Below are 26,344 nucleotides of genomic sequence, written 5' to 3' on the forward strand. Positions count from 1 at the left end.
TCCCTCCAATCGACACTTTCATCACCCAAAAAACACAAAACCCTCCCCAAATTTCGCTCCTAAGCCTCGTCCTCCCGGAGTGGGGGTGTTTTAAAAAAAAAATCCCCTTTTCGGACTCCTCGCTTGGTGGTTCAGCTCAGCTCAGGGTGGGGGTTATTTCTCTTTTTTTGGTTTTTTTTGTACATAAAACGTGTCCTCGTCCTGTTGGTCTCTCTCTCTCTCCTCTCGCTCTGCTGTTCGTCTAATTAAAAAAAATAAATTAAAAAAATAAATAATAATAATAATAATAAAGAGAAAGAAACTCACGTGTAATTTATTCGATGGGGCGGGGCCCTTTAATTAAAGAATGCAAATGAGAGGGCGAGGAGCGCTTTGAACCCGGGGGGGAGGGTTCAGAGCTCGGAGTTTTTTTCGCTGCTCTCTGGGATTTCAGGGAATTTCTCCATCGGTATCCAGGACGCACCGGCAGGGCAGAGCCCGCGGTGAGCGGGGCTTTCAATATTTCAGCTTAAATTTCAATATTCCAGGTTAAAAAATAAAAAAACTGGGAGCGAAATCCCCAGGCAGGAGAGGGGGGGAAAAGTGGGAGCTGCCCTGAAATCAGAGAAATTAGGGGAAAAAAAGCACCAAGAAAAAGCTCTCCTGAATTCAAACCCCTTGCCCCGAAATCAGAGAAATTAGGAAAAAAAACACCAAGAAAAAGCTCTCCAGAATTCAACCCCCCCTTGCCCTGAAATCAGAGAAATTAGGGGAAAAAAAGCACCAAGAAAAAGCTCTCCAGAATTCAACCCCCTGCCCCGAAATCAGAGAAATTAGGGGAAAAAAAGCACCAAGAAAAAGCTCTCCAGAATTCAACCCCCCTGCACTGAAATCAGAGAAATTAGGAAAAAAACACCAAGAAAAAGCTCTCCAGAATTCAACCCCCCTGCCCTGAAATCAGAGGAATTAGGAAAAAATCAACACCAAGAAAAAGCTCTCCAGAATTCAACCACCCTGCCCTGAAATCAGAGAAATTAGGAAAAAAACCACCAAGAAAAAGCTCTCCAGAATTCAACCCCCTTGCCCCGAAATCAGAGAAATTAGGCGAAAAAAACCACCAATAAAAAGCTCTCCTGAATTCAACCCCCTTGCCCCGAAATCAGAGAAATTAGGGAAAAAAAGCACCAAGAAAAAGCTCTCCAGAATTCAACCCCCCTGCACTGAAATCAGAGAAATTAGGGGAAAAAAAAAACACCAAGAAAAAGCTCTCACTGATGGAAAATCTTCAAGATCCCACTTTTTTTTTCCACGTTTTGGGCAGAGAACCCAAGAGGAGGGGTGGGTGGGTGGAGGTTTGAGAGGTGGCTCTGACTAACGAGGAGAAGTTAATTGAGAAGCCAAAAGTTGAGTTAATTGAGGAGCCAAAAGTTGAGTTAATTGAGGAGCCAAAAGTTGAGTTAATTGAGAAGCCAAAAGTTGAGTTAATTGAGGAGCCAAAAGTTAATTGAGAAGCCAAAAGTTGAGTTAATTGAGGAGCCAAAAGTTGAGTTAATTGAGGAGCCAAAAGTTAATTGAGAAGCCAAAGGTTGAGTTAATTGAGAAGCCAAAAATTGAGTTAATTGAGGAGCCGAAGCGTCGCTGAATTGAGGAGGAAACATTCCCAGCCCCCTCACGAGGAGCTTTTTTATTTTAGGGAAACACTCCCGGATCTGGGACACGGGAAGGGCTGGAATGCCGGGCTGGGTGGAGGTTTTCCTTGGACACCAGCGGTTTTCCAGGGAAAAAAAAAAAAAATCAGCTGTGGGTCCTCTCCGTGCGGCTCCTGGGAAGCAGCAACCACCAGGATACAAAACCCGACAATCCCGGGATCCCCCCCGAGGCTGGAAAAGCCCTCCCAGCCCGTGGATCCCACCCCGTGCCACATCCAGGCATTCCCTGGACACCCCCAGGGCTGGAGGGGGGGATTCCAAACCTCCCAGGGCAGCCCCTTCCAGTGTTTTAACAACTTTTTCCACGAGGAAATTCCTGCTGATGTCCCACCTGGCGTGGTTTGAGGTGGTTTTTTGTCCTGTCTCTGTCCCCCTGGGAGCAGAGTGAGCCCCCCCTCAGATTCTCCTTCCTGGCAGGGAGGGAAAAGGTCCCTCCCAAAACTCCTTTTCCCCCAGGTTGAGCCCCCCCAGCTCTCCTGGGATTCCTCCAGGCCCTTCTCCTGCCCCTCCAGGAGGAATTGGTGACTCAGGCAGAGATAAAATCACCCCATGAGGGGAGGAAACAGCCCAAAAATCTACAAAGGTGAAGCCCTAAGAAATCACAGGCTCAGGTAGAGACAAAATCACCCCATGAGGGAGGGAAGAGCCCCAAAAATCTGGGAAATGAAGCCCTGAGAAATCACAGGCTCAAGAAGAGACAAGATCACTCCACGAATGAGGAAACAGCCTAAAAATCTGGGAAATGAAGCCCTGAGGAACTGCAGAGTCAGGCAGAGGCAAAATCACCCCCTGAGTGAGGAAAGAGCCCAAAAATAGGCAAAAGTGAGGCCCTGAGAAATCACTAACCCAGGTAGAGACAAAGTCATACCATGGATGAGGAAACAGCCTAAAAATCTACAAAGGTGAAGCCCCGAGGAATTGGTGACTCAGGCAGAGACAGAATCATACCATGAGTCAGGAAAGAGCCCAAAAATCTGTGAAATGAAACCCTGAGGAACTGAAGACTCAAGTAGAGACAAAGTCACCCCACGAGTGAGGAAAGAGCCCAAAAATTCTGTGAAATGAAGCCCTGAGGAATTAAAGACTCAGGTAAAGGCAAAGTCACCCCTTGAGTGAGGAAACAGCCCAAAAAATTGGTGAAGTGAAGCCCCGAGGAATTGCTGACTCAGGTAGAGCAAAAATCATCCCATGAGTGAGGAAAGAGCCCAAAAATCTGTGAAATGAAACCCTGAGGAACTGAAGACTCGAGTAGAGACAAAGTCACCCCACGAGTGAGGAAAGAGCCCAAAAATAGGCAAAAGTGAAGCCCTGAGGAACTGGTGACTCAGGCAGAGACAGAATCACCCCCTGAGTGAGGAAACAGCTCAAAAATCTGGAGAGGTGAAGCCCTGAGGAACTGCAGACTCAGGCAGTGACAAAATCACCCCCTGAGTGAGGAAAGGGCCCAAAAATCTGTGAACTGAAGCCCTGAGGAATTAAAGACTCAGGTAAAGAGGAATTAAAGACTCAAGTAGAGACAAAATCACCCCATGAGTGAGGAAACAGCCCAAAAATCTGCAAAGGTGAAGCCCCGAGGAATTGAAGACTCAGGCAGAGACAAAATCACCCCACGAGGGAGGAAACAGCCCAAAAATTCTGTGAAATGAAGCCCTGAGGAACTGCAGACTCAGGTAAAGGCAAAGTCACCCCACGAGTGAGGAAAGAGCCCAAAAATAGGCAAAAGTGAAGCCCTGAGAAATCACTAACCCAGGTAAGGACAAAGTCATACCATGGATGAGGAAACAGCCCAAAAATCTACAGAGGTGAAGCCCCGAGGAATTGCTGACTCAGGCAAAGACAGAATTACCCCTGAGTGAGGAAACAGCCTAAAAAATTGGTGAAGTGAAGCCCTGAGAAATTACTGACTCAGGTAGAGACAAAATCATCCCATGAGTGAGGAAAGAGCCCAAAAATGTGTGAAATGAAGCCCTGAGGAACTGAAGACTCAAGTAGAGACAAAGTCACCCCATGAGTGAGGAAACAGCCTAAAAAATTGGTGAAGTGAAGCCCTGAGGAACTGCAGACTCAGGTAGAGACAAAATCACCCCATGAGGGAGGAAACAGCCCAAAAATGTGTGAACTGAAGCCCTGAGGAATTGCAGAGTCAGGTAAAGTTGTCTGGGGGGAGGAGCAGCAGCCGATGGGGCTGGAAAAGGAGGAGGAGTCTCCCTCTCCCTCTCCCTTTCCCTCTCGAGGGACCTCCGAGCCAATTTTTGGGAAGATTTGCATTAAAAAAGGGGAATTCCACCCCCTCCCCCCCCTCGGCTGGGTCAGTTTTGGGGGGAGTTTGTCCCTTTGGGAATGTCTGGAGACCCTAAAAGGGTTTTTGGAAGAGGGGATTTGGAAAATTGCAGCTTTTTGGAAGTGAATTTGGTTCAATTTTACCTTCAAATGCACATTTTTGGAAGAGGGAATTTGGTTCAATTTACCCCGAAATTTTTGGAACAATGAATTTGGTTCATTTTACCTAAAAATCGAAGCTTTTTGGAAGAGGGAATTTGGTTCAATTTTACTTTAAAATGCACCTTTTTGGAAGAGGGAATTTAGTTCAATTTACCCCAAAATTCACCTTTTTTTAAGGGTGAATTCCCCCTCCCCGAAGCACCCTCTCCCCCAGAAGGGAGCAGGAATCACATCCCAAATCCCAAATCCCACCGGGAACGAGCCCGGGGGAGGCACCAAATCCCAAATCCCAAATCCCATCAGAAACGAGCCCGGGGGAGGCACCAAATCCCAAATCCCAAATCCTGCCGGGAACGAGCCCGGGGGAGGCACCAAATCCCAAATCCCAAATCCCGCCCCGTCCCTGCTCCAGGTGAGCCGGGGTAGGCTCTGGAAAACATTCCCAGAGAATTCCAAGCACAAAGAACTCAGTCGGGACCGGGAGGAGCAGGAAAAAAAAAGGGAAACTTTATTAACAACCTCGGGACAGACGCGAAAAGCACGAGAATTCCACCCAAAAAAAAAACCCCCCCACGCCCTCGGGACACGGCCGAGCATCAGCAGGGAGGGGCGAGGAATTCCTTGGATTATTCCCTAAAAACCTTCCCCGGGGGAGGGTGGGGGGTGTGGGGGAAAAAAAATCTGCTTTTGGTCCAAAAACTGCTCCAGGTGCGGGGGGGAAATGTCGAAATTCCAGCTCTGAGCCCATTCCCAAAGGGAATGGGAAGGAATCCCCGAGCGGTTTCACCCCTTTCTCCTTCCCATAAAAAAAAAAAACCATTCCAAAGTGAGCCCCGAGGGATGGAAACTTCCCAAAAATCCCGATTAAACGCGGGGGTGGAGCTTGGGGGGGGGGAGGGGGAGAAACTCCCGGCTCTCCTTGGGCAGAAATGTGGGATTTTGGGAAGGGGGAGGTCCCAAGGGCGGAGGTAACAGCAGGTAACCCCTCCCCCTTCTCCTTCATCCCCCCAAAAAAATCCCACCCCGGGGGGAGAGAGGGAGGGGCTGATCCTGCTCCTGGTGGGGTCGGATCCCGCTCCCGGTGGATCTGATCCCGCTCCCGGTGGGATCGGATCCCGCTCCCGGTGGGATTATCCCGGCGCGGGGGTGGCCGTGGCAGGAACTCGTTGTTTGTTTCTTTATTTGTGTTTTTTTTTTTGGGATAGGGTGGAATTTATCCCGGTGAGGACGCACCGGGACGTTTCTTCCCGAGGGTTTTCCCTTTTTTTCCCTTCTTTTCCCTCCTTTTCCCCGGGAGCGGGGCCGGGGTCACTTCCTGACGCTGCGGCGGCTGCTGGAGGTGGTGGTGGTGGTGATGGAGTAGGATTTGGTGCCTCCTCCCCCCGAGGACAATCCCAGGGCTCCGCTGCCCATCCCGCCTCCCAGGGCTCCTCCCAGGAATCCCGCGGGGCTGGAGAAGCCGCTGGAGCCGGAGCTGGAGCTGAGCACGGCTGGGAAGGGGAAAAAAAACCACCCTGAGATCCTCCCTCTGAACCTGGGATGGGAAAAAAACCCCGGGAAATGGGAATGGGGGTGAATTCCAGAGGTTATCCCAGTTCTCTGTGGAATGCTGGAATGGTTATCCCACTCCCACCCCACCTGGCTGTGGGTAGGGACGTCTCCTGATGTCCCAGGGGGATCCTTGGACACTCCCAGGGATGGGAAATCCATCCCAGGGATGGGGAATCCTCTGGGAAATCCATCCCAGGGATGGGAAATCCTCTGGGAAATCCATCCCAGGGATGGGAAATCCTCTGGGAAATCCATCCCAGGGATGGGAAATCCTCTGGGAAATCCATCCCTGGGAAATCCTCTGGGAAATCCATCCCAGGGATGGGAAATCCATCCCAGGGATGGGAAATCCTCTGGGAATTCCATCCCAGCCCCTCCCCACCCTCCCAGGGTGGAAATTCTTCCCCAAATCCCACCTAAACCTCCCCCCCCTTTTTTTTTTCTTTTTTTTTTAATTTGCAACCCCAGAAACAACAAAACCCCCCAAAAAACCCAACAGAACCCCCCAAACAACCCCCAAAACCCCTACAAAAACCATCAACCCCCAAACCCAACAAAGCCCCCAAAACAACCAACAAAACCCCCCAAACAACCAAAAAAACCCCATAAACAACCCCCAAAACCCCTACAAAAACCATCAACTCCCCAAAAAACCCAACAAAACCCCCATAAACAACCAACAAAACCCCCCAAACAACCCAAAAAACCCCCCCAATGACCAACAAAACCCCCAAAACAACCAACAAACCCCCAAAACAACCAACAAACCCCCAAAACAACCAAAAAAACCCCCAAAACAACCAACAAACCCCCAAAACAACCAACAAAACCCCACAAACAACCAACAAAACCCGTCAAACAAACAACCAAAACCCCCAAACAACCCAACCCCCCAAAAAAAACCCCAACAAAACCCCCACAAACAACCAACAAACCCCACAAATAACCAAGAACCCCCCCCAAACAACCAACAAAACCCCACAAACAACCAACAAAACCCCCCAAACAACCATAAAAACCCACAAATAACCAAGAAACCCCCCAAAACAACCAACAAAACCCCCCAAATGACCAACAAAACCCCCCAAACAACCCAAACCCCCCCCAAATGACAAACAAAACCCCCCAAACAACCAAAAAAACCCACAAATAACCAAGAAACCCCCCAAACAACCAACGAACTCCAAAAACAACAAACAGAACCCCCCCAAAAACCCCCAAAACCCCTACAAAAACCATCAACCCCCAAAAACCCAACAAACCCCCAAATGGCCAACAAAACCCCAAAACAACCAACAAACCCCCAAAACAACCAACAAACCCCACAAATGACCAACAAAACCCCCAAAACAACCAACAAACCCCCACAAATGACCAACAAAACCCCCAAGCAACCAACAAACCCCCACAAATGACCAACAAAACCCACGAACAACCAAACCCCCCAACCAAGAAACCCCAAAAACCCAAGAAACCCCCAAACAAACAACAAACCCCAAAAACAACCAACAAACCCCCCCAAAAAAACAACAGAACCCTCCAAAAACCAACAGAACCCCCCAAACAACCCAAAAAACCCCCCCAAACAGCCAACAAAACCCACAAATAACCAAGAAACCCCCCAAACGACTCAAACCCCCACAAATGACCAACAAAACCCCCAACAAACAAACCCCAAAAACAACCAAAAATCCCCCAAACAATCAAAAAAACCCCACAAACAACCAACAACCCCCCCCAAAAAACCAACAAAACCCCACAAATGATGAACCAAACCCCCAAAACAACCAACAAAACCCCCCAAACGACTCAACCCCCTCCCCAAATGACCAACAAACCCCCCCAAACAACCAAGAAAGCCCCCAAACAACCCAAAAAACCCACAAATAACCAAGAAACCCCCCCAAAAACCCAACCAAACCCCCCCAAGCAGCAGCCCCCACTCACAGATGTTGACGTTGCCGACTCCTTCCCCGGCCAACCTGTTGGGAGGAGACAAAGGGAGGGATCAGGCTCGGCATTCCCGGCATTCCAAAGGCAGGGAGCTCCTGCCCCGGGAGGAGGAACCCCCCTCCCACCAGGGGTGAGAGAGCCCTGGAATTTCTACCTGAAATTCCACAGGGATTTCCACCTGGGAATGTTCTACCACAACACCATGAGTGGTGGAAAACAACTTTTCCCTTCCTTGCTTATTTTCATCAAAACCATCAACATTTTTTCCCCCCATCCAGAATTTCCCAGTTTGGCTCTTCCACCAAAGCCCCTCCAGCACCAAAAAACCCACCCACAAAAAGGGCTTTTTTTGGGTTTTTTGGTCTATGTAACTATCAAAAACTATCAATATTTCACCCCCCAGAACTTCCCAGTCAGACTCTTCCACCAAAGCCCCTCCAGCACCAAAAACCACCCACAAAAAGGGCTTTTTTTTCGGGGTTTTTTTCCCCCCACCTGCTCTCCTCGCCCTCCAGCAGCTTCCTGTAGGTGGCAATCTCGATGTCCAGGGCCAGCTTGACGTTCATGAGCTCCTGGTACTCGCGGAGCTGCCGGGCCATGTCGGCCTTGGCTTTTTGGAGGGCGTCCTCCAGCTCGGCCAGCTTGGCCCGTGCGTCCTTCAGGGCCAGCTCCCCCTCTCCTCCGCCTCGGCCACGGCCGCCTCCAGCTTGGCCCGCTGTGGGCAGAGGGGAGGGGGTCAGGGGAGGCTCCTCCCGCTCCCACCGGGGAGGAAAAGGATAAAAAACACAAACAAACAAAAAAACCACCCGGGTTTGGCTGCCCGGAGTTTCCTCTGGGGGTTTGAGGGGCGCTGGGGGTCGGTGGGATGATCCCAGACACGCTCTGAGGGTTTTGGGGGGCTGGGTGGGGAGGAGGGAGGGCATCCTGTCCTGGCCCATCCCATCCCATCCCATCCCATCCCATCCCATCCCATCCCATCCCATCCCATCCCATCCCATCCCATCCCATCCACTCCATTCTATCTCTCCCATCCCGTCCTGTCCCATCCCTTCCCATCCTATCCCATCTATTCCATTCCATCCCATCCTGTCCCATCCCATCCTGTCCCATCCCATCCTATCCATTCCATTTTATCCCATCCATTCCATTTTATCCCATCCCATCCCATCCCATCCCATCTATTCCATCCCATCCCATCCCATCCCATCCCATCCCATCCCATCCCTTCCATTTTACCCCATCCATTCAATTTTATCCCATCAATCCCATCCCATCCCATCCCATCCCATCCCATCCCATCCCATCAATCCCATCCCATCCCATCCCATCCCATCCCATCAATCCCATCCCATCCCATCCCATCCCATCCCATCCCCAAAAGGCAAGACCCTCTTTCTCCACACTTGGCTGCACTTTTGGACAACTTCCCTCAGCTTCCCCCCCTCCCCACCCCGGGAGAGCTCAGGTTTTCCCTCCTCATTCCCCCCAGAGCTCGTTTGGGGCAACCAAAAAACCTTTAATGAGGGGCAGCAGGACCAGGAGCCACCAAACGTCACAGACCCACCCCAAAAACCACCCCTGGGGCCCCCACGTGGTGCCAGACCCCTCAGCTCTGCCCCTGCACCCCCAGAGCTCGTTTGGGGTAACCAAAAAACCTTTAATGAGGGGCAGCAGGACCTGGAGCCACCAAATGTCACAGACCCACCCCAAAAACACCCCTAAAGGGTCCATGCAGTGCCAGACCCCTCAGCTCTGCCCCTGCCCCTCCTGATTCACCCCAGAGCTCGTTTGGGGCAACCAAAAAACCTTTAATGAGGGGCAGCAGGACCTGGAGAGGACCTGGAGCCACCCAAACATCACAGACCCACCCCAAAAACACCCCTAAAGGTTCCAGACCCCTCAGCTCTGCCCCTGCACCCCCAGAGCTCTTTTGGGACAACCAAAAACCTTTAATGAGGGGCAGCAGGACCTGGAGAGGACCAGGAGCCACCCGAACACCACAGACCCACCCCAAAAACCACTCCTGGGGGCCCCACAAGGTGCCAGAACCCCCTGCACCCCCAGAGCTCGTTTGGGGCAACCAAAAAACCTTTAATGAGGGGCAGCAGGACCAGGAGCCACCCAAATGTCACAGACCCACCCCAAAAACACCCCTAAAGGGTCCACGTGGGGCTGGAACCCCCAGCTCTGCCTCTTCACCTCCTGATTCACCCCAAAGCTCGTCTGGGGCAACCAAAAAACCTTTAATGAGGGGCAGCAGGACCTGGAGAGGACCAGGAGCCACCAAACACCACAGACCCACCCCAAAAACACCCCCGAGGGCCCCACGCGGTGCCAGAACCCCCGGCTGTGCCCCCGCCCCTCCCCACGAGCTTTGTTTTGTGCCCTCCCCGTCCCCCCCGGGGGAGCCGCTCTGGGTTCGGTTCCCCCGCCCCGAAACCAAACAAAGGCGGGGATGAATCACCGGCCTTATCGGGGGAGCTCCGGGGAGCTCAGGTTACCCCCCTGCCCTCCCCTCCCCTCCCAGCAGCTCCAGTTCCACCCGCGGGGCCCCAAAACCCCGAGATGGAACGATAAATAAAAAAACCCCACACAAAAAAAAACCAAACCAGAAATTCCCGGGTGTGCCCCAGGAAATGTGGGGGGGGAGGGAAGTGGAGGAGAGGAGGAACCTGTGGGGTCACCCCAGCCCTGTCCTTGGGATCTGCAATCCTCCCTGTTCTCCATCCTGGGGGTGATTCCTGCTCCTTCTCCCCCCCAAGCCCACGGTCCTGTCGGGATTGGGGTCGTTCCTGTCGGGATTGGGGTCATTCCTGTCAGGATTGGGGTCGTTCCTGTCAGGATTGGGGTCATTCCTGTCAGGATTGGGGTTGTTCCTGACAGGTTTGGGGTCATTCCTGTCAGGATTGGGGTCGTTCCTGTCAGGATTGGGGTCATTCCTGTCAGGATTGGGGTCGTTCCTGTCAGGTTTGGGGTCATTCCTGTCAGGATTGGGGTTGTTCCTGACAGGATTGGGGTCGTTCCTGTCGGGATTGGGGTCGGTCCTGTCAGGATTGGGGTCAGTCCTGTCGGGATCAGGGTTGGTTCTGTCAGGTTTGGGGTCGTTCCTGTCAGGATTGGGGTCATTCCTGTCAGGATTGGGGTCGGTCCTGCCAGGATTGGGGTCGGTCCTGTCAGGATTGGGGTCATTCTTGTCAGGATTGGGGTCGTTCCTATCAGGGTCATTCCTGTCAGGACTGGGGTCATTCCTGTCAGGATTGGGGTCGTTCCTGTCAGGATTGGGGTCGTTCCTGTCAGGATTGGGGTCGTTCCTGTCAGGATTGGGGTCATTCCTGTCAGGATTGGGGTCATTCCTGACAGGATTGGGGTCGGTCCTGTCAGGATTGGGATCATTCCTGGCAGGATTGGGGTCGTTCCTGTCAGGATCGAGGTCGTTCCTGTCAGGATTGGGGTCGTTCCTGTCAGGATCTTTCCTGCCAGGATTGGGATCATTCCTGTCAGGATTGAGGTCGTTCCTGTCAGGATTGGGGTCGTTCCTGTCAGGTTTGGGGTCAGTCCTGACAGGATTGGGGTCGTTCCTGTCAGGATTGGGGTCGGTCCTGTCAGGATTGGGGTCGTTCCTGTCAGGATTGGGGTCGGTCCTGTCAGGATTTGGGTCGTTCCTGTCGGGATTGGGGTCGTTCCTGTCAGGATTGGGGTCGTTCCTGACAGGATCAGGGTTGGTTCTGTCAGGATTGGGGTCGTTCCTGTCGGGATTGGGGTCATTCCTGTCAGGATTGGGGTCATTCCTGTCAGGATTGGGGTCGTTCCTGTCAGGATTGGGTCATTCCTGTCAGGATTGGATTCCTGTCAGGATTGGGGTCAGTCCTGACAGGATTGGGGTTGTTCCTGTCAGGATTGGGGTCCTTCCTGTCAGGATTGGGGTCCTTCCTGTCAGGATTGGGGTCAGTCCTGTCAGGATTGGGGTTGTTCCTGTCAGGATTAGGGTCGAACCCACCAGCACCATCATCTCCATCTCCTGACCCTGCACAAGGGCTAAAAAAACCCCCCAAATCCCAAAATCCCAAAATCCCAACTCCTGAGGGCATTTTACCCAAACCCCTCCATCTTTTGGGGGTCGCTCCCGAACCCCGAGGAGCCCGTCCCGAGGGAAGAACCTTTTTTCCCCTAAAAAAACCCATCCCAGGCACAGCTCCAGCCCTTTTTTCCCTGATCAGCAGAGGGATCAGGACCTGCAGCTCCTCACCTGGGCCTTGGCACTCTCGATCTCCCCCTGGAGCCTCTGGATCGCCCGGTTGATCTCGGTGATCTCGTTCCTGGTGTTCCGGAGGTCGTCCCCGTGCTTGCCGGCCGTCAGCTGGAGCTGCTCGTACTGGGGGCAGCAGGGGGTTAATTGGACATCAGGAGGGGGTTAATTAAACATCAGGAGGGGGTTAATTAGTGGGATTAAAAGCTCTCTCCCGCTCCGGGCACGTTGGAGGAGCTGCGGAGTCCTGGAATGGTTTGGGTTGGAGGGATCTTAAATCCCATCCCATCCCATCCCATCCCATCCCATCCCATCCTGGAATGGTCCCTTCAGGCCCTGGAAGGGGCTCTGAGCTCTCCCTGGACCTTTCCCTTCTCCAGGTTGGACATTCCCAGCTCTCCCAACCTGGCTGCATAATCGTGGAATCCTGGAATGGGTGGGGTTGGAGGGACCTTAAATCCCATCCCATCCCATCCTATCCCATCCCATCCAGTCCCACCTTTCCACAGGTAGGGACCCCTCCCACCATCCCAGGGGGATCCAACCTGGCCTTGGGCACTCCCAGGGATCCAAGGGCAGCCACAACTCTGGGAATTCCCTCCCCAAACTGGAATCCCCCTCCTAACCTCCCACCTCTGGCAGTGAGAAGCCATTCCCTGTGTGCTGTCCCTCCATCCCTCCATCCCAAATCCCTCTCCAGCTCTCCTGGAGCCCCTCCAGGCCCTGGAAGTGGCTCTGAGCTCTCCCTGGATCCTTCCCTTCTCCAGGTTGGACATTCCCAGCTCTCCCAGCCTGGATCCAGAATCGTGGAATCCTGGAATGGGTTGGGTTGGGAGGGACCTTAAATCCCATCCAGTCCCACCTTGGACCCCTCCCACCATCCCAGGGGGCTCCAGCCTGGCTTTGGGCACTCCCAGGGATGGGGAATCCTCTGGGAACTCCATCCCAGCCCCTCCCCAAACTGGAATCATCCAAACTGGATCCATCCCAAACTGGAATCCCCCTCCTAACCTCCCACCTCCGGCAAGCGGGAATCCACTCCCTGTGTGCCGCCCCTCCATCCCCTCATCCCAAATCCCTCTCCAGCTCTCCTGGAGCCCCTCCAGTGCTCTGGAATTGTCCCTGGACCCTCAGGATCCAGGCTGTGTCCCCCTCCTCTCACCTTGCTCTGGTACCAGGCCTCGGCCTCGGCGCGGCTGCGGTTGGCGATGTCCTCGTACTGCGCCTTCACCTCGGCGATGATCCCGTCCAGGTCCAGGCTCCGGTTGTTGTCCATGGACAGAACCACCGAGGTGTCCGAGATCTGGGCCTGCAGCTCGTTGATCTCCTGTGGGGGAAGGATAAAAACAACTCACACACACACAGGAGTTCGCACCTCGATGCCGGGGTTCTGAGGGAGCCAAAAGATCCCGCCCTTTTCGGGGAGAGAGGGAGGGACGAGCAGGGAAAGGGGGGGAGAGGGAGGATTCCAGATGAAATTGGCAACCATCAGGAGGATTCCACCCAAAATTGGCAATCATCAGGAGAATTCCACCCAACATGGGCAATCATCAGGAGAATTCCACCCAAAATCAGCAATCATCAGGAGAATTCCACCCAAAATGGGCAATCATCAGGAAAATTCCACCCAAGTCATCAATAATTAGGAGAATTCCACCCAAAATCATCAACCCTCAGGAGAATTTCACCCAAGTCATCCATAATAAGGAGAATTCCATCCAAGTCATCAATAATCAGGAGAATTCCACCCAAGTAATCCATAATTAGGAGAATTCCATCTAAATCATCACTGATTAGGAGAATTCCATCCTAGTCATCACTGATCAGGAGAATTCCAACCAAAATCATCAATAATCAGGATAATTCCATCCAAATTGTCACTGATCAGGAGAATTCCAACCAAAATCATCCATAATCAGGAGAATTCCACCCAAGTCATCAATAATTAGGAGAATTTCACCCAAGTCATCCATAATAAGGAGAATTCCATCCAAGTCAATCAGAGAATTCCACCATCACTAATTAGAGAATTCCACCCAAATGTCACTGATTAGGAGAACTCCATCCAAATCATCACTAATTAGGAGAATTCCACCCAAATAGTCACTGATCAGGAGAACTCCATCCAAACCATCAGTAATTAGGAGAATTCCATCTAATTCATCACTCATTAGGAGAATTCCATCCAAATTGTCACTGATTAGGAGAACTCCATCCAAATTGTCACTGATTAGGAGAACTCCATCTAAATCATCACTAATTGGGATAATTCCATCTAAACCATCACTAATTAGGAGAATTCCACCCAAATTCCTCACCGCCTCATGGAAAGCCCTCAGGAAGTTGATCTCGTCCGTCAGGGCGTCCACCTTGGCCTCCAACTCCACCTTGTTCATGTAGGCAGCGTCCACATCCTGGGAAAAACCAAATCCAGGGATGAAACCAAACCCAGGGATAAAACCAAACCCAGGGATGAAAGCAAATCCAGGGATAAAACCAAATCCTGGGATAAAACCAAACCCAGGGATAAAACCAAATCCAGGGAGAAACGAAATCCAGGGATAAAACCAAATCCAGGGATAAAACAAATCCAGGGATAAAACCAAAGCAGGGATAAAACCAAACCCAGGGATAAAACCCAGGGATAAAACCAAACCCAGGGATAAAACCAAACCCAGGGATAAAACCAAATCCTGGGATAAAAACAAACCCAGGGAGAAAACCAAATCCAGGGATGAAAGCAAATCCAGGGATAAAACCAAATCCAGGGATGAAACCAAACCCAGGGATAAAACCAAATCCTGGGATAAAACCAAACCCGGGACAAAACCAAATCCAGGGATAAAACCCAGGGATAAAACCAAAACCAGGGATAAAACCCAGGGATAAAACAAACCCAGGGATAAAACCAAACCCAGGGATAAAACCAAATCCTGGGAGAAACCAAATCCAGGGATGAAACCAAACCCAGGGACAAAACCAAATCCAGGGATAAAACCAAACCCAGGGATAAAACCAAAACCCAGGGAGAAATCAAATCCAGGGATAAAACCAAACCCAGGGATAAAACCAAATCCAGGGATAAAACCAAACCCAGGGATAAAACCAAATCCTGGGATAAAACCAAATCCAGGGATAAAACCAAAATCCAGGGATAAAACCGAACCCAAGGATAAAACCAAACCCAGGGATAAAACCAAACCCAGGGATAAAACCAAAACCAGGGATAAAACCCAGGGATAAAACAAACCCAGGGATAAAACCAAACCCAGGGATAAAACCAAATCCTGGGAGAAACCAAACCCAGGGATAAAACCAAATCCAGGGATGAAACCGAACCCAGGGATAAAACCAAATCCTGGGATAAAACCAAAATCCAGGGATGAAACCGAACCCAGGGATAAAACCAAACCCTGGGACAAAACCAAATCCAGGGATAAAACCAAAGCCAGGGATAAAACCAAACCCAGGGATAAAACCAAATCCAGGGATAAAACCCAACCCAGGGATAAAACCAAATCCAGGGATGAAACCAAATCCAGGGATAAAACCAAAGCCAGGGATAAAACCAAAACCCAGGGATAAAACAAACCCAAGGATAAAACCAAATCCTGGGAGAAACCGAATCCAGGGATAAAACCAAACCCAGGGATAAAACCAAACCCAGGGATAAAACTGAATCCAGGGATAAAACCAAACCCTGGGAGAAACGAAACCCAGGGATAAAACCAAACCCAGGGATAAAACCAAACCCAGGGATAAAACCAAACCCAGGGATAAAAACCAAACCCAGGGATAAAACCAAATCCAGGGATAAAACCAAATCCAGGGATGAAACCAAACCCAGGGATAAAACTGAATCCAGGGATAAAACCAAACCCAGGGATAAAATCAAATCCAGGGATAAAACCAAACCCAGGGATAAAACCAAATCCAGGGATAAATCCAAATCCAGGGATAAATCCAAATCCAGGGATAAAATCAAACCCAGGGATAAAAACCAAATCCAGGGACAAAACCGAATCCAGGGATAAAACCAAACCCAGGGATAAAACCAAATCCAGGGATAAAACCAAACCCAGGGATAAAACCAAATCCTGGGAGAAAACCAAACCCAGGGATCCCCCTGGATCCCTGTTCCCAAGGATCCCCCTGGATCCCTGTTCCCAAGGAAACCTCGGGAAAAGTCACCCAAGGGTACCAAAATCCCCCCTGGGAATTCTCTGTCCCCTCTTCCCAACCCTCCCCCAATCCCTGAGGGCACCTCGGAGCCTCCTCTGCCAGGTGGGACGGGGAATTCCCGGGATGGCACCTCGGGAGGCTCCGGCAGGGCTGGAGAAAAGCGGGAATAGGGACAGGGAGCGAAGGTGGAGCGGGGGCAGGAGCTGCGACCCCCGGGAATAATCGGGAATAATCGGGAATAATCGGGAATAATCGGGAATAATCGGAATCCCAACCCCTGGAAGAGCTGGGATGGTGGGAGGTGTCCCTGCCCACGGCAGGGATGGGATGGGATGGGATGGGGTGGGATTTTAAGGTGCCCTTCCCACCCAAAGCATTCCCAAAAATCCCCAGACCCACCTTCTTGAGCACCACGAACTCGTTCTCGGCCGCCGCCCGCTTGTTGATCTCATCCTCGTACCTGCCAGGAAAAAACCAGGGGGGGATTTCCATGAAATCAGAGCCTGGACAAAGGGAAAAGTGTCCCCAGGAAGGGCTGTCCCAGTTCTCTCCTCTCTCTCCCTTTTTGGGAGCTTCTTTGGGTGGCCACCTAAAGATCTCCAGGTGTTCCCCTAAAGATCTCCACATGTTCCCCTAAAGATCTCGAGATGTTCCCCTAAAGATCCCCAGGTGTTCCCCAAAGATCTCCAGATGTTCCCCTAAAGATCTCCAGATGTTCCCCTAAAGATCTCCAGATGTTCCCCTAAAGATTTTGGGATGTTCACCTGAAGATCTTCACCTAAAGATCTCCAGGTGTTCACCTGGGGAACTCCAGATGTTCCCCTAAAGCTCTCCAGATGTTCCCCTAAAGATCTCGAGATGTTCCCCTAAAGATCCCCAGGTGTTCCCCTATGGATTTTGGGGTGTTCCCCTGAAGATCTCCAGGAGTTCCCCTAAAGATCTCTGGGTGTTCCCCTACAGATTTTGGGGTGTTCCCATAAAGATCTCCAGATTTTCACCTGAAGATCTCCAGATGTTCCCCTGAACATCTCCAGGTGTTCCCCCAAAGATCTCCAGATGTTCCCCTAAAGATCTCCAGATGTTCCCCTAAAGATCTCCAGATGTTCCCCTAAAGATTTTGGGATGTTCCCCTGAAGATCTCCAGGTGTTCCCCTAAAGATCTCCAGGTGTTCCCCTGAAGATCCCCAAATGTTCCCCCAAAGATCTCCAGATGTTCCCCTAAAGATCTCCAGATGTTCCCCTAAAGATCTCCAGATGTTCCCCTAAAGATTTTGGGATGTTCACCTGAAGATCTTCACCTAAAGATCTCCAGATGTTCACCTGGGGAACTCCAGATGTTCCCCTAAAGCTCTCCAGGTGTTCCCCTACAAATTTTGGGGTGTTCCCCTAAAGATCTCCAGATGTCCCCCTAAACATTTTGGGATGTTCCCCTAAAGATCTCTGGGTGTTCCCCTGCAGATTTTGGGGTGTTCCCCTAAAGATCTCCAGGTTTTCCCCCAAAGATCTCCAGATGTTCCCCTAAAGATCTCCAGATGTTCACCTGAAGAACTCCAGGAGTTCCCCTACGGATTTTGGGGTGTTCCCATAAAGATCTCCAGATGTTCCCCTACAGATTTTGGGGTGTTCCCACAAAGATCTCCAGATGTTCCCTCCCCCCCTCCCTCCCTCCCCCGTTTGTTTTGGCAGGGCCGTTTCCAGGGCAAAGCCCTTTGTTTACACAATCCCTGGAATTTGCCTCCCAAGGGAGCTCCTTCCCCCTCAGGGCTCCTCCCCCTTCCTTCCCTTCCCTCTCCCAGGCTTTGTCCCTCTGGAAGTCGAGGAACTGCAGGGAATAAATCCCTGGGAATGGAACAAATCCCGGGAATGGAACAATCCTGGGAATGGAACAAACCCTGGGAATGGAACAAACCCTGGGAATGGAACAAACCCTGGGAATGGAACAACCCTGGGAATGGAACAACCCTGGGAATGTGGCCCTTTGGAGACCAGGGATGAGCAGAGAGAGGGAGGGAAAACCCAGGGAATTCCTCCAGGATGGAATGGGTAAATCCCTCAGGGAATTCCTCCAGGATGGAAGGGCAGATCCCTCAGGGAATTCCTCCAGATCCCTCAGGGAATTCCTCCAGAATAAAAGGGCAAATCCCTCAGGGAATTCCTCCAGATCCCTCAGGGAATTCCTCCAGATCTCTCAGGGAATTCCTCCAGGATGGAAGGGTAAATCCCTCAGGGAATTCCTCCAGATCCCTCAGGGAATTCCTCCAGATCTCTCAGGGAATTCCTCCAGAATAAAAGGGCAAATCCCTCAGGGAATTCCTCCAGATCCTCAGGAATTCCTCCAGATCCCCAGGAATTCCTCCAGAATAAAAGGCAAATCCTCAGGGAATTCCTCCAGAATGGAATGGGCAAATCCCTCAGGGAATTCCTCCAGAATAGAAGGGCAAATCCCTCAGGGAATTCCTCCAGGATGGAACTGGCAGATCCCTCAGGGAATTTCTCCAGATTCCTCAGGGAATTTCTCCAGATCCCTCAGGGAATTCCTCCAGGATGGAACTGGCAGATCCCTCAGGGAATTCCTCCAGGATGGAAGGGCAGATCCCTCAGGGAATTCCTCCAGAATAGAAGGGCAAATCCCTCAGGGAATTCCTCCAGAATGAAAGGGCAGATCCCTCAGGGAATTCCTCCAGAATAAAAGGGCAAATCCCCCAGGGAATTCCTCCAGATCCCTCAGGGAATTCCTCCAGAATGGAATGGGCAAATCCCTCAGGGAATTCCTCCAGATCCCTCAGGGAATTCCTCCAGGATGGAATGGGCAGATCCCTCAGGGAATTCCTCCAGGATGGAAGGGCAAATCCCTCAGGGAATTCCTCCAGAATGGAACTGGATCTTTCCCTTCTCCAGGGGAACATTCCCAGCTCTCCCAGCCTGGCTCCAGAACTGTGGAATCCGGGCACTGACTTCCCCCAACCCCACCCAAGGAATTCCCACTTCCCTTCTCCATAGGATTTGGCTTTTCATGGATACAATAAACAAGCACGTGGATATAACCTCAAATCCACGAGAAATGGGATTAAATTTGGGATTTAACTCCCCTGGGATTGAACCAAACAGCTCAGACTGTGGATGGGTTTGGGAAAAACTTGGGAAAAACACCATTCCCGAGGGGTTCTTCGGGAATCTCCAGGCATTGAATTCCCTCAAACCCCACCCAAGGAATTCCCACTTCCCTTCTCCATAGGATTTGGCTTTTCATGGATACAGTAAATAAACCCATGGATATAACCTCAAATCCACGAGAAATGGGATTAAACCTGGGATTTAACTCCCCTGGGAACAACCAAACAGCTCAGGCTGTGGATGGGCCGAGGGAAAATCCCCAATTCCCGAGGGGTTCTTCGGGAATCTCCGGGATCGCCGCTCCCGGCCCCGCCCCGCGGCTTTTCCGGGGCTCTTTGTTCCCGGTTCCTGCCCCATCCAGTTCTCCCGGTGCCTCCCATTGTTCCCTGGGAACAAAGGGCCTTTTCTTCCCCGGGCACCTCCCGGGGCTGGGAAATGGCAGGGCAGGGGCTGCGTTCCCTGCCCCTGGAACGGGCTGGGATCAACTGGGACGGGCTGGGAGAGACTGGGATGGGCTGGGATAGCCTGGAATGGGCTGGGATAGCCTGGAACGGGGTGGGATAGCCTGGAACGGGGTGGGATCAGGGAATGGGCTGGGATCACCTCCCAACCTGCTCCATTCCCTGCCCCTGGAACGGGCTGGGATCAACTGGGACGGGCTGGGAGAGACTGGGACGGGCTGGGAGAGACTGGGATGGGCTGGGAGAGACTGGGATGGGCTGGGATAGCCTGGAATGGACTGGGATCAGGGAATGAGCCAGGATCACCTCCCAACCTGGTCCATTCCCTGCTCCTGGAATGGGCTGGGATCACCTGGAATGGGCTGGGATAGCCTGGAATGGGCTGGGATAGCCTGGAATGGACTGGGATCAACTGGAATGGGCTGGGATAGCCTGGGACGGGCTGGGATAGCCTGGAACGGGCTGGGATTGCCTGGAACGGGCTGGGATTGCCTGGAACGGGCTGGGATCGCCTGGAATGGGCTGGGATCAGGGAATGAGACAGGATCACCTGCCAACCTGCTGCATTCCCTGCCCCTGGAATGGTTGGGATCACCTGGAATGGGCTGGGATCAGGGAATGAGCCAGGATCACCTGCCAACCTGGTCCATTCCCTGCTCCTGGAATGGGCCAGGATCACCTGGAATGGGCTGGGATTACCAGGAATGGGCTGGGATCACCTCCCAACCTGGTCCATTCCCTGCCCCTGGAACGGGCTGGGATCAACTGGGACAGGCTGGGAGAGACTGGGATGGGCTGGGATCAGGGAATGAGCCAGGATCACCTCCCAACCTGCTGCATTCCCTGCCCCTGGAACGGGCTGGGATCAACTGGGACGGGCTGGGATAGACTGGGATGGGCTGGGATAGACTGGAACGGGGTGGGATCAGGGAATGAGCCAGGATCACCTGCCAATCTGCTGCATTCCCTGCCCCTGGAATGGTTGGGATAACCCTCCAACCTGCTGCATTCCCTGCTCCTGGAATGGTCTGGGATCACCTGGAATGGGCTGGGATAGCCTGGAATGGGCTGGGATCACCTGGGATGGGCTGGGATCACCTCCCAGCCTGCTCCGTTCCCTGCCCCTGGAACAACCAGGGATCACCTCCCAGCCTGTGGAACCCACAGGGCTCCTGCAGCTCCAAACGACCCTTCCAGTCCTGAGGAGACCCCAAACTCCACTTCCACCCTGAGAAGACCCCAAACTCCACTTCCAGACCTGAGAAGACCCCAAATGCCACTTCCAACCCCAAAGAGGCCCCAAAATTTCACTTCCAACCCCAAGGAGACTCCAAACTCCAGTTCCAACCCTGACAGACCCCAAATTCCACTTCCAGCTCTGAGAAGACCCCAAATACCCCTTCCAGCACCAAGAAGACCCCAAATGCCACTTCCAACCCCAAAGAGACCTGAAACTCCTTTTCCAGCCCTGAGGAGACCCCAAACTCCACTTCCAGCTCTGAGAGACCCCAGACTCCACTTCCACCCTGAGGAGACCCCAAAGTTCCACTTCCAATCCCGAGGAGAACCCAAATGCCCCTTCCAACACCAAGGAAACCCCAAACTCCACTTCCAACCCCAAAGAGACCCCAAACTCCACTTCCAACCCTGAGGAGACCCCAAACTCCACTTCCACCCTGAGAAGACCCCAAAGTTTCACTTCCAATCCCTGAGGAGACCCCAAATGCCACTTCCAACCCCAAGGAGACTCCAAACTCCACTTCCAACCCTGAGAAGACCCCAAACTCCACTTCCAACCCCAAAGAGGCCCCAAAGTTCCACTTCCAACCCCGAGAAGACCCCAAATGCCACTTCCAACCCCAAAGAGACCTGAAACTCCTTTTCCAGCCCTGAGGAGACCCCAAATTCCACTTCCAGCTCTGAGAAACCCCAAACTCCACTTCCAACCCCAAGGAGACCCCAAATGCCACTTCAACCCCGACGAGACCCCAAACTCCACTTCCAGCCCCGAAAACACGCCCCCTTCCCCCAGCAATTCCCATCTGGGAAAACACCCCGGGGTGAGGCTCTGGGGTGTTTGAGGGACTCGTTACTTGTTCTTGAAGTCCTCCACCAGGTCCTGCATGTTCTTGAGCTCGCCCTCGAGCCGCCCCTTGTCCCCCAGCAGCGCGTCCAGCTGGCGCCGCAGGTTCCCGATGTAGGACTCGAAGAGGGGGCCGATGTTGCTGCGGGGGCTCCTCTGCTCCTGCAGCAGCCCCCACTTGGTCTCCAGCATCTTGTTCTGCTGCTCCAGGAACCGCACCTGGGAAAGGGAGGGGAGACCCCCACGGGGGGGAGGGTTATTGGGGAGGGGGGATGAGACGATGGGAATTTGGGGGAGATGGGGTGTGGTGGGGGTGGCTCCGAAGGGATTGGGTGTCCCAAGGGATTGGGTGGGCATTGGGAAGCTCCAAAGGGTTTGGGTGTCCCAAGGGATTGGGAGTCCCAAAGGGTTTGGGTGGGAAGCTCCAAAGGGTTTGGGTGTCCCAAGGGATTGGGTGGCTATTGGGAAGCTCCAAAGGGATTGGGATGCTCGTGGGAAGCTCCAGGGAATTTTGGGTTTGGGTGGGAAGCTCCCAAGGGATTGGGTGTCCCAAATGATTGGGTGCTCCAAAGGATTTGGGTGTCCCAAGGGATTGGGTGGCTCATGGGAAGCTCCAAAGGATTCTGGGTTTGGGGGGAAGCTCCCAAGGGTTTGGGTGTCCCAAGGGATTGGGTGGCTCATGGGAAGCTCCAAAGGATTTTGGGTTTGGGTGGGAAGCTCCAAAGAGTTTGGGTATCCCAAAGGGATTGGGATGCAGGTGGGAAGCTCCCCAGGGATTGGGATGCTGGTGGGAAGCTCCAAAGGGATTGGGATGCTGATGGGAAGCTCCAAGATTTGGGTCTGGTGGAAGTCCAAAGGAGGTGTCTCAGGATTGATGTTCATGGAAGCTCCCAAGGGATTGGGATGCTGGTGGGAAGCTCCAAAGGATTTTGGGTTTGGGTGGGAAGCTCCAAAGGGTTTGGATGTCCCAAAGGGATTGGGTGGCTCCTGGGAAGCTCCCAAGGGTTTGAATGCTCCAAGGGATTGGTGGTGGAAGCTCCAAGGGGTGTCCTATGGTGGGGTGTCCCAAAGGAGTTTTGGGTTGGCTGCGGTGGGAAGCTCCAAAGGATTGGTGCTGGTGGAAGCCCAGAGGGTTTGAGTCCTTAAAGGGATTGGGTGGCTCCTGGGAAGCTCCCAAGGGTTTGAATGTTCCAAGGCATTGGTGGTTGGTGGGATGCTCCAAAGGGGGTGTCCCAAGGGATTGGGTGTCCCAAGGGTTTGGGTGGCTCGTGGGAAGCTCCAAAGGGATTGGGATGCTGATGGGAAGCTCCCAAGGATTTGGGTTTGGGTGGGAAGCTCCAAAGGATTGGGTGTTCCAAAGGGAACATTGGGTGGGCATTGGGAAGCTCCAAAGGGGATATCCTGAGGGATTGGGTGGTTGGTAGGAAGCTCCCAAGGGTTTGGGTGTCCCAGGGATTGGGTGGCTCCTGGGAAGCTCCCAAGGGTTTGGGATGCTGGTGGGAAGCTCCAAATGGGGTATCCCAAGGGATTGGGTGGCTCCTGGGAAGCTCCAAAGGGTTTGGGTGTTCCAAGGGATTGAGAGTCCCAAAGGGTTTGGGTGGGAAGCTCCCAAGGGTTTGGGTGGGTATTGGGAAGCTCCAAAGGATTGGGTGTCCCAAGGGATTGAGAGTCCCAAAGGGTTTGGGTGGGAAGCTCCAAAGGGTTTGGGTGTCCCAAGGGATTGGGATGCTCATGGGAAGCTCCAAAGGGATTGGGATGCTGGTGGGAAGCTCCAAAGGGTTTTGGGTTTGGGTGGGAAGCTCCAAAGAGTTTGGGTATCCCAAAGGGTTTGGGATGCTGGTGGGAAGCTCCAAAGGGATTGGGTGGCTTGTGGGAAGCTCCAAATGGATTGGGATGTTGGTGGGAAGCTCCAAAGGGATTGGGATGCTGATGGGAAGCTCCCAAGGGAATGGGTGGCTCTTGGGAAGCTCCAAAGGGATTGGGATGCTCGTGGGAAGCTCCAGGGAATTTTGGGTTTGGGTGGGAAGCTCCAAAGGGTTTGGATGTCCCAAAGGGATTGGGATGCAGGTGGGAAGCTCCCCAGGGATTGGGATGCTCGTGGGAAGCTCCCCAGGGATTGGGTGGCTCATGGGAAGCTCCAAAGGGTTTTGGGTTTGGGTGGGAAGCTCCAAAGGGTTTGGGAGTCCCAAAGGGTTTGGGTGGGAAGCTCCCAAGGGTTTGGGTGTCCCAAGGGATTGGGATGCTCATGGGAAGCTCCCAAGGGTTTGAGATGCTGATGGGAAGCTCCAAAGGATTTTGGGTTTGGGTGGGAAGCTCCAAAGGGATTGGGTGTTCCAAGGGATTGGGATGCTCATGGGAAGCTCCAAAGGGATTGGGTGGTTCATGGGAAGCTCCAAATGGATTGGGATGCTGATGGGAAGCTCCCAGGCATTGGGATGCTGGTGGGAAGCTCCAAAGGGATTGGGATGCTGGTGGGAAGCTCCCGGGATTGGGATGCTGGTGGGAAGCTCCCAAGGGATTGGGATGCTGATGGGAAGCTCCAAAGGGATTGGGATGCTGGTGGGAAGCTCCAAGGGGGGCTGGAAGGGCCGGAGCCGCTCCAGGCCGGGTGTGTTTGTGTCTCTGGGGCTCTGCAGGGGCTGAAGATGAGCAGGGGTTGAAGATTTGGAGCCTCTGCCAGGGCTGACACTCGACAGAAACCAAAACCCCCCCTTCCTGCCAGACCTCGAACCAACCCCGGGGTGGAGGAATTCCTGGAATTTCGGGGATGCCAGAGCGGGGTTTGCCCGGGATCTGCCTTGGGGGAGGTGGGGCAGGGGCAGCTCGGCCCCACCCGGGGGGGTTCAGCCCCTCCCTCTGCCCGAATTTGGGGGCTGGGGAGGGCTCAGCCCCTCCCCCTGCTCGAATTTAGGGGGGGGGGGGGGGCTCAGCCCCTCCCTCTGCTGGAATTTGGGGGCCAGGGGGGGCTCAGCCCCTCCCCTTGCCCGAATTTGGGGGCCGGGTGGGGCTCAGCCCCTCCCTGCCCGAATTTGGGGGTTTTGAAGGGCTGAACCCACCTTTGGGCGGCACCCGGGTACAAAAAGGGCAGGGCAGGGGCAGTCTGGGGACAGAGCCCAGTCCCCTTTTCCACTTTCAGGGACAAAGGACAAACCCCCGGTCCCTTTTCCAGTCTGGGGGACACCCCTCGGGTCCCTGCCCTGATTTGGGGGCACCCCCCGGGTCCCTGCCCTGATTTAGGGACACCCCCCGGGTCCCTGCCCTGATTTAGGGACACCCCCCGGGTCCCTGCCCCGATTTAGGGACACCCCCCGGGTCCCTGCCCCGATTTAGGGACCCCCGGGTCCCTGCCCCGATTTAGGGACAGAGCAAACCCCACCCCGTCCTCAGGAATTTACCCCCCGTCCTCCGGGATTGACCCCCAGCCTGTTTCTGATTTCCCAGCAGATTTTTGGGGTCCCATTTGGGCGTTTCAGCAGCTCCCCCAGAGCTCTCAGCAGGTTTTTGGGGTCCCACCTCTTGCTCAGCAGCTCCCCCCGAGCTCGGAGCAGATTTTGGGTCCCCTTTGTGCAGATTTTGGGTCCCCCTTTGTGCAGATTTTGGGGTCCCCCCTGTTGCTCAGCAGCTCCCCAGAGCTCTGGGCAGATTTTGGGTCCCCCCTGCCCCACCCAGAGCTCTGGGCAGATTTTTGGCCCCACCTGGTGCAGATTTTGGGGTCCCACCTCTTGCTCAGCAGCTCCCCCTGAGCTCGGAGCGGATTTTGGGTCCCCCTGGTGCAGATTTTGGGTCCCACCTGCCCCCCTTCCCAGAGCTCTGGGCAGATTTTGGGGTCCCCCTGTTGCTCAGCAGCTCCCCAAGAGCTCTGGGCAGATTTTGGGGTCCCCCCTGCCCCACCCAGAGCTCTGGGCAGATTTTGGCCCCACCTGGTGCAGATTTTGGGTCCCCCTTTGTGCAGATTTTGATTCCCCCTTTGTGCAGATTTTGGACCCCCCCTGTTGCAGATTTTGGGCCCCCCTTTGTGCAGATTTTTGGTCCCCTTTTTGTGCAGATTTTGGGCCCCACCTGTTGCAGATTTTGGTTCCCCCTTTGTGCAGATTTTTGGCCCCACCTGTTGCAGATTTTTGGCCCCACCTGTTGCAGATTTTTGGCCCCACCTTTCCCCTCTCCCCGATGTCCGATTATCCCCTCCCCGCGGGGCCCTCACCTTGTCGATGAAGGAGGCGAACTTGTTGTTGAGGCTCTTGATCTGCTCCTTCTCCTCCCGCCGCACCCTCTGGATGTTGGGGTCGATCTCCAGGTTGAGGGGGGTCAGCAGGCTCTGGTTCACCGTCACCTCCTGGATCCCCGCGGGACCCCCCAAGCCCCCAGAGCCGGCTCGGAGGCCGAAGGAGCCGCCCCCTCCCAGCGAGACCCTCTTGGAGGAGCCCAGGTTGTAGAGGCTGGAGCTGCCGAAGCCCCCCCCGCGGGCGGAGGGGCCGCCGAGGCCACGCGTGGACGACACGGAGCTGACCCGCACCTGCGTGACGGCCGGCGCGGCCACGGAGCGGGAGGTGAAGCTCACGGAGCGGGACATGGCGCCTCCAAAATCCCAAAATTTCTCCCCAAAAAAATAATGAATAAAAAGAAT

At 53.5% G+C, this 26,344-nt stretch overlaps 1 protein-coding gene across 1 annotated transcript; it reads right to left on the bottom strand.

Moving 5' to 3' along the window:
* Positions 1–5,219: 5,219 nt before the first annotated feature.
* On the bottom strand, positions 5,220–26,344 carry LOC126651487 (keratin, type II cytoskeletal cochleal-like). The gene is given in 10 exon segments (XM_050337408.1): positions 5,220–5,620; positions 7,629–7,663; positions 8,130–8,310; positions 8,313–8,349; positions 11,881–12,006; positions 13,043–13,207; positions 14,199–14,294; positions 16,462–16,522; positions 21,731–21,939; positions 25,922–26,344. Coding segments are annotated over 10 exon segments (1,461 nt in total). The 5' UTR covers positions 26,291–26,344; the 3' UTR covers positions 5,220–5,438.

The sequence above is a fragment of the Myiozetetes cayanensis genome, unplaced genomic scaffold, assembly GCF_022539395.1.
Source record: "Myiozetetes cayanensis isolate MyiCay16 unplaced genomic scaffold, myiCay2020 scf63, whole genome shotgun sequence".
In the NCBI taxonomy this organism is placed as follows: Eukaryota; Metazoa; Chordata; class Aves; order Passeriformes; family Tyrannidae; genus Myiozetetes; species Myiozetetes cayanensis.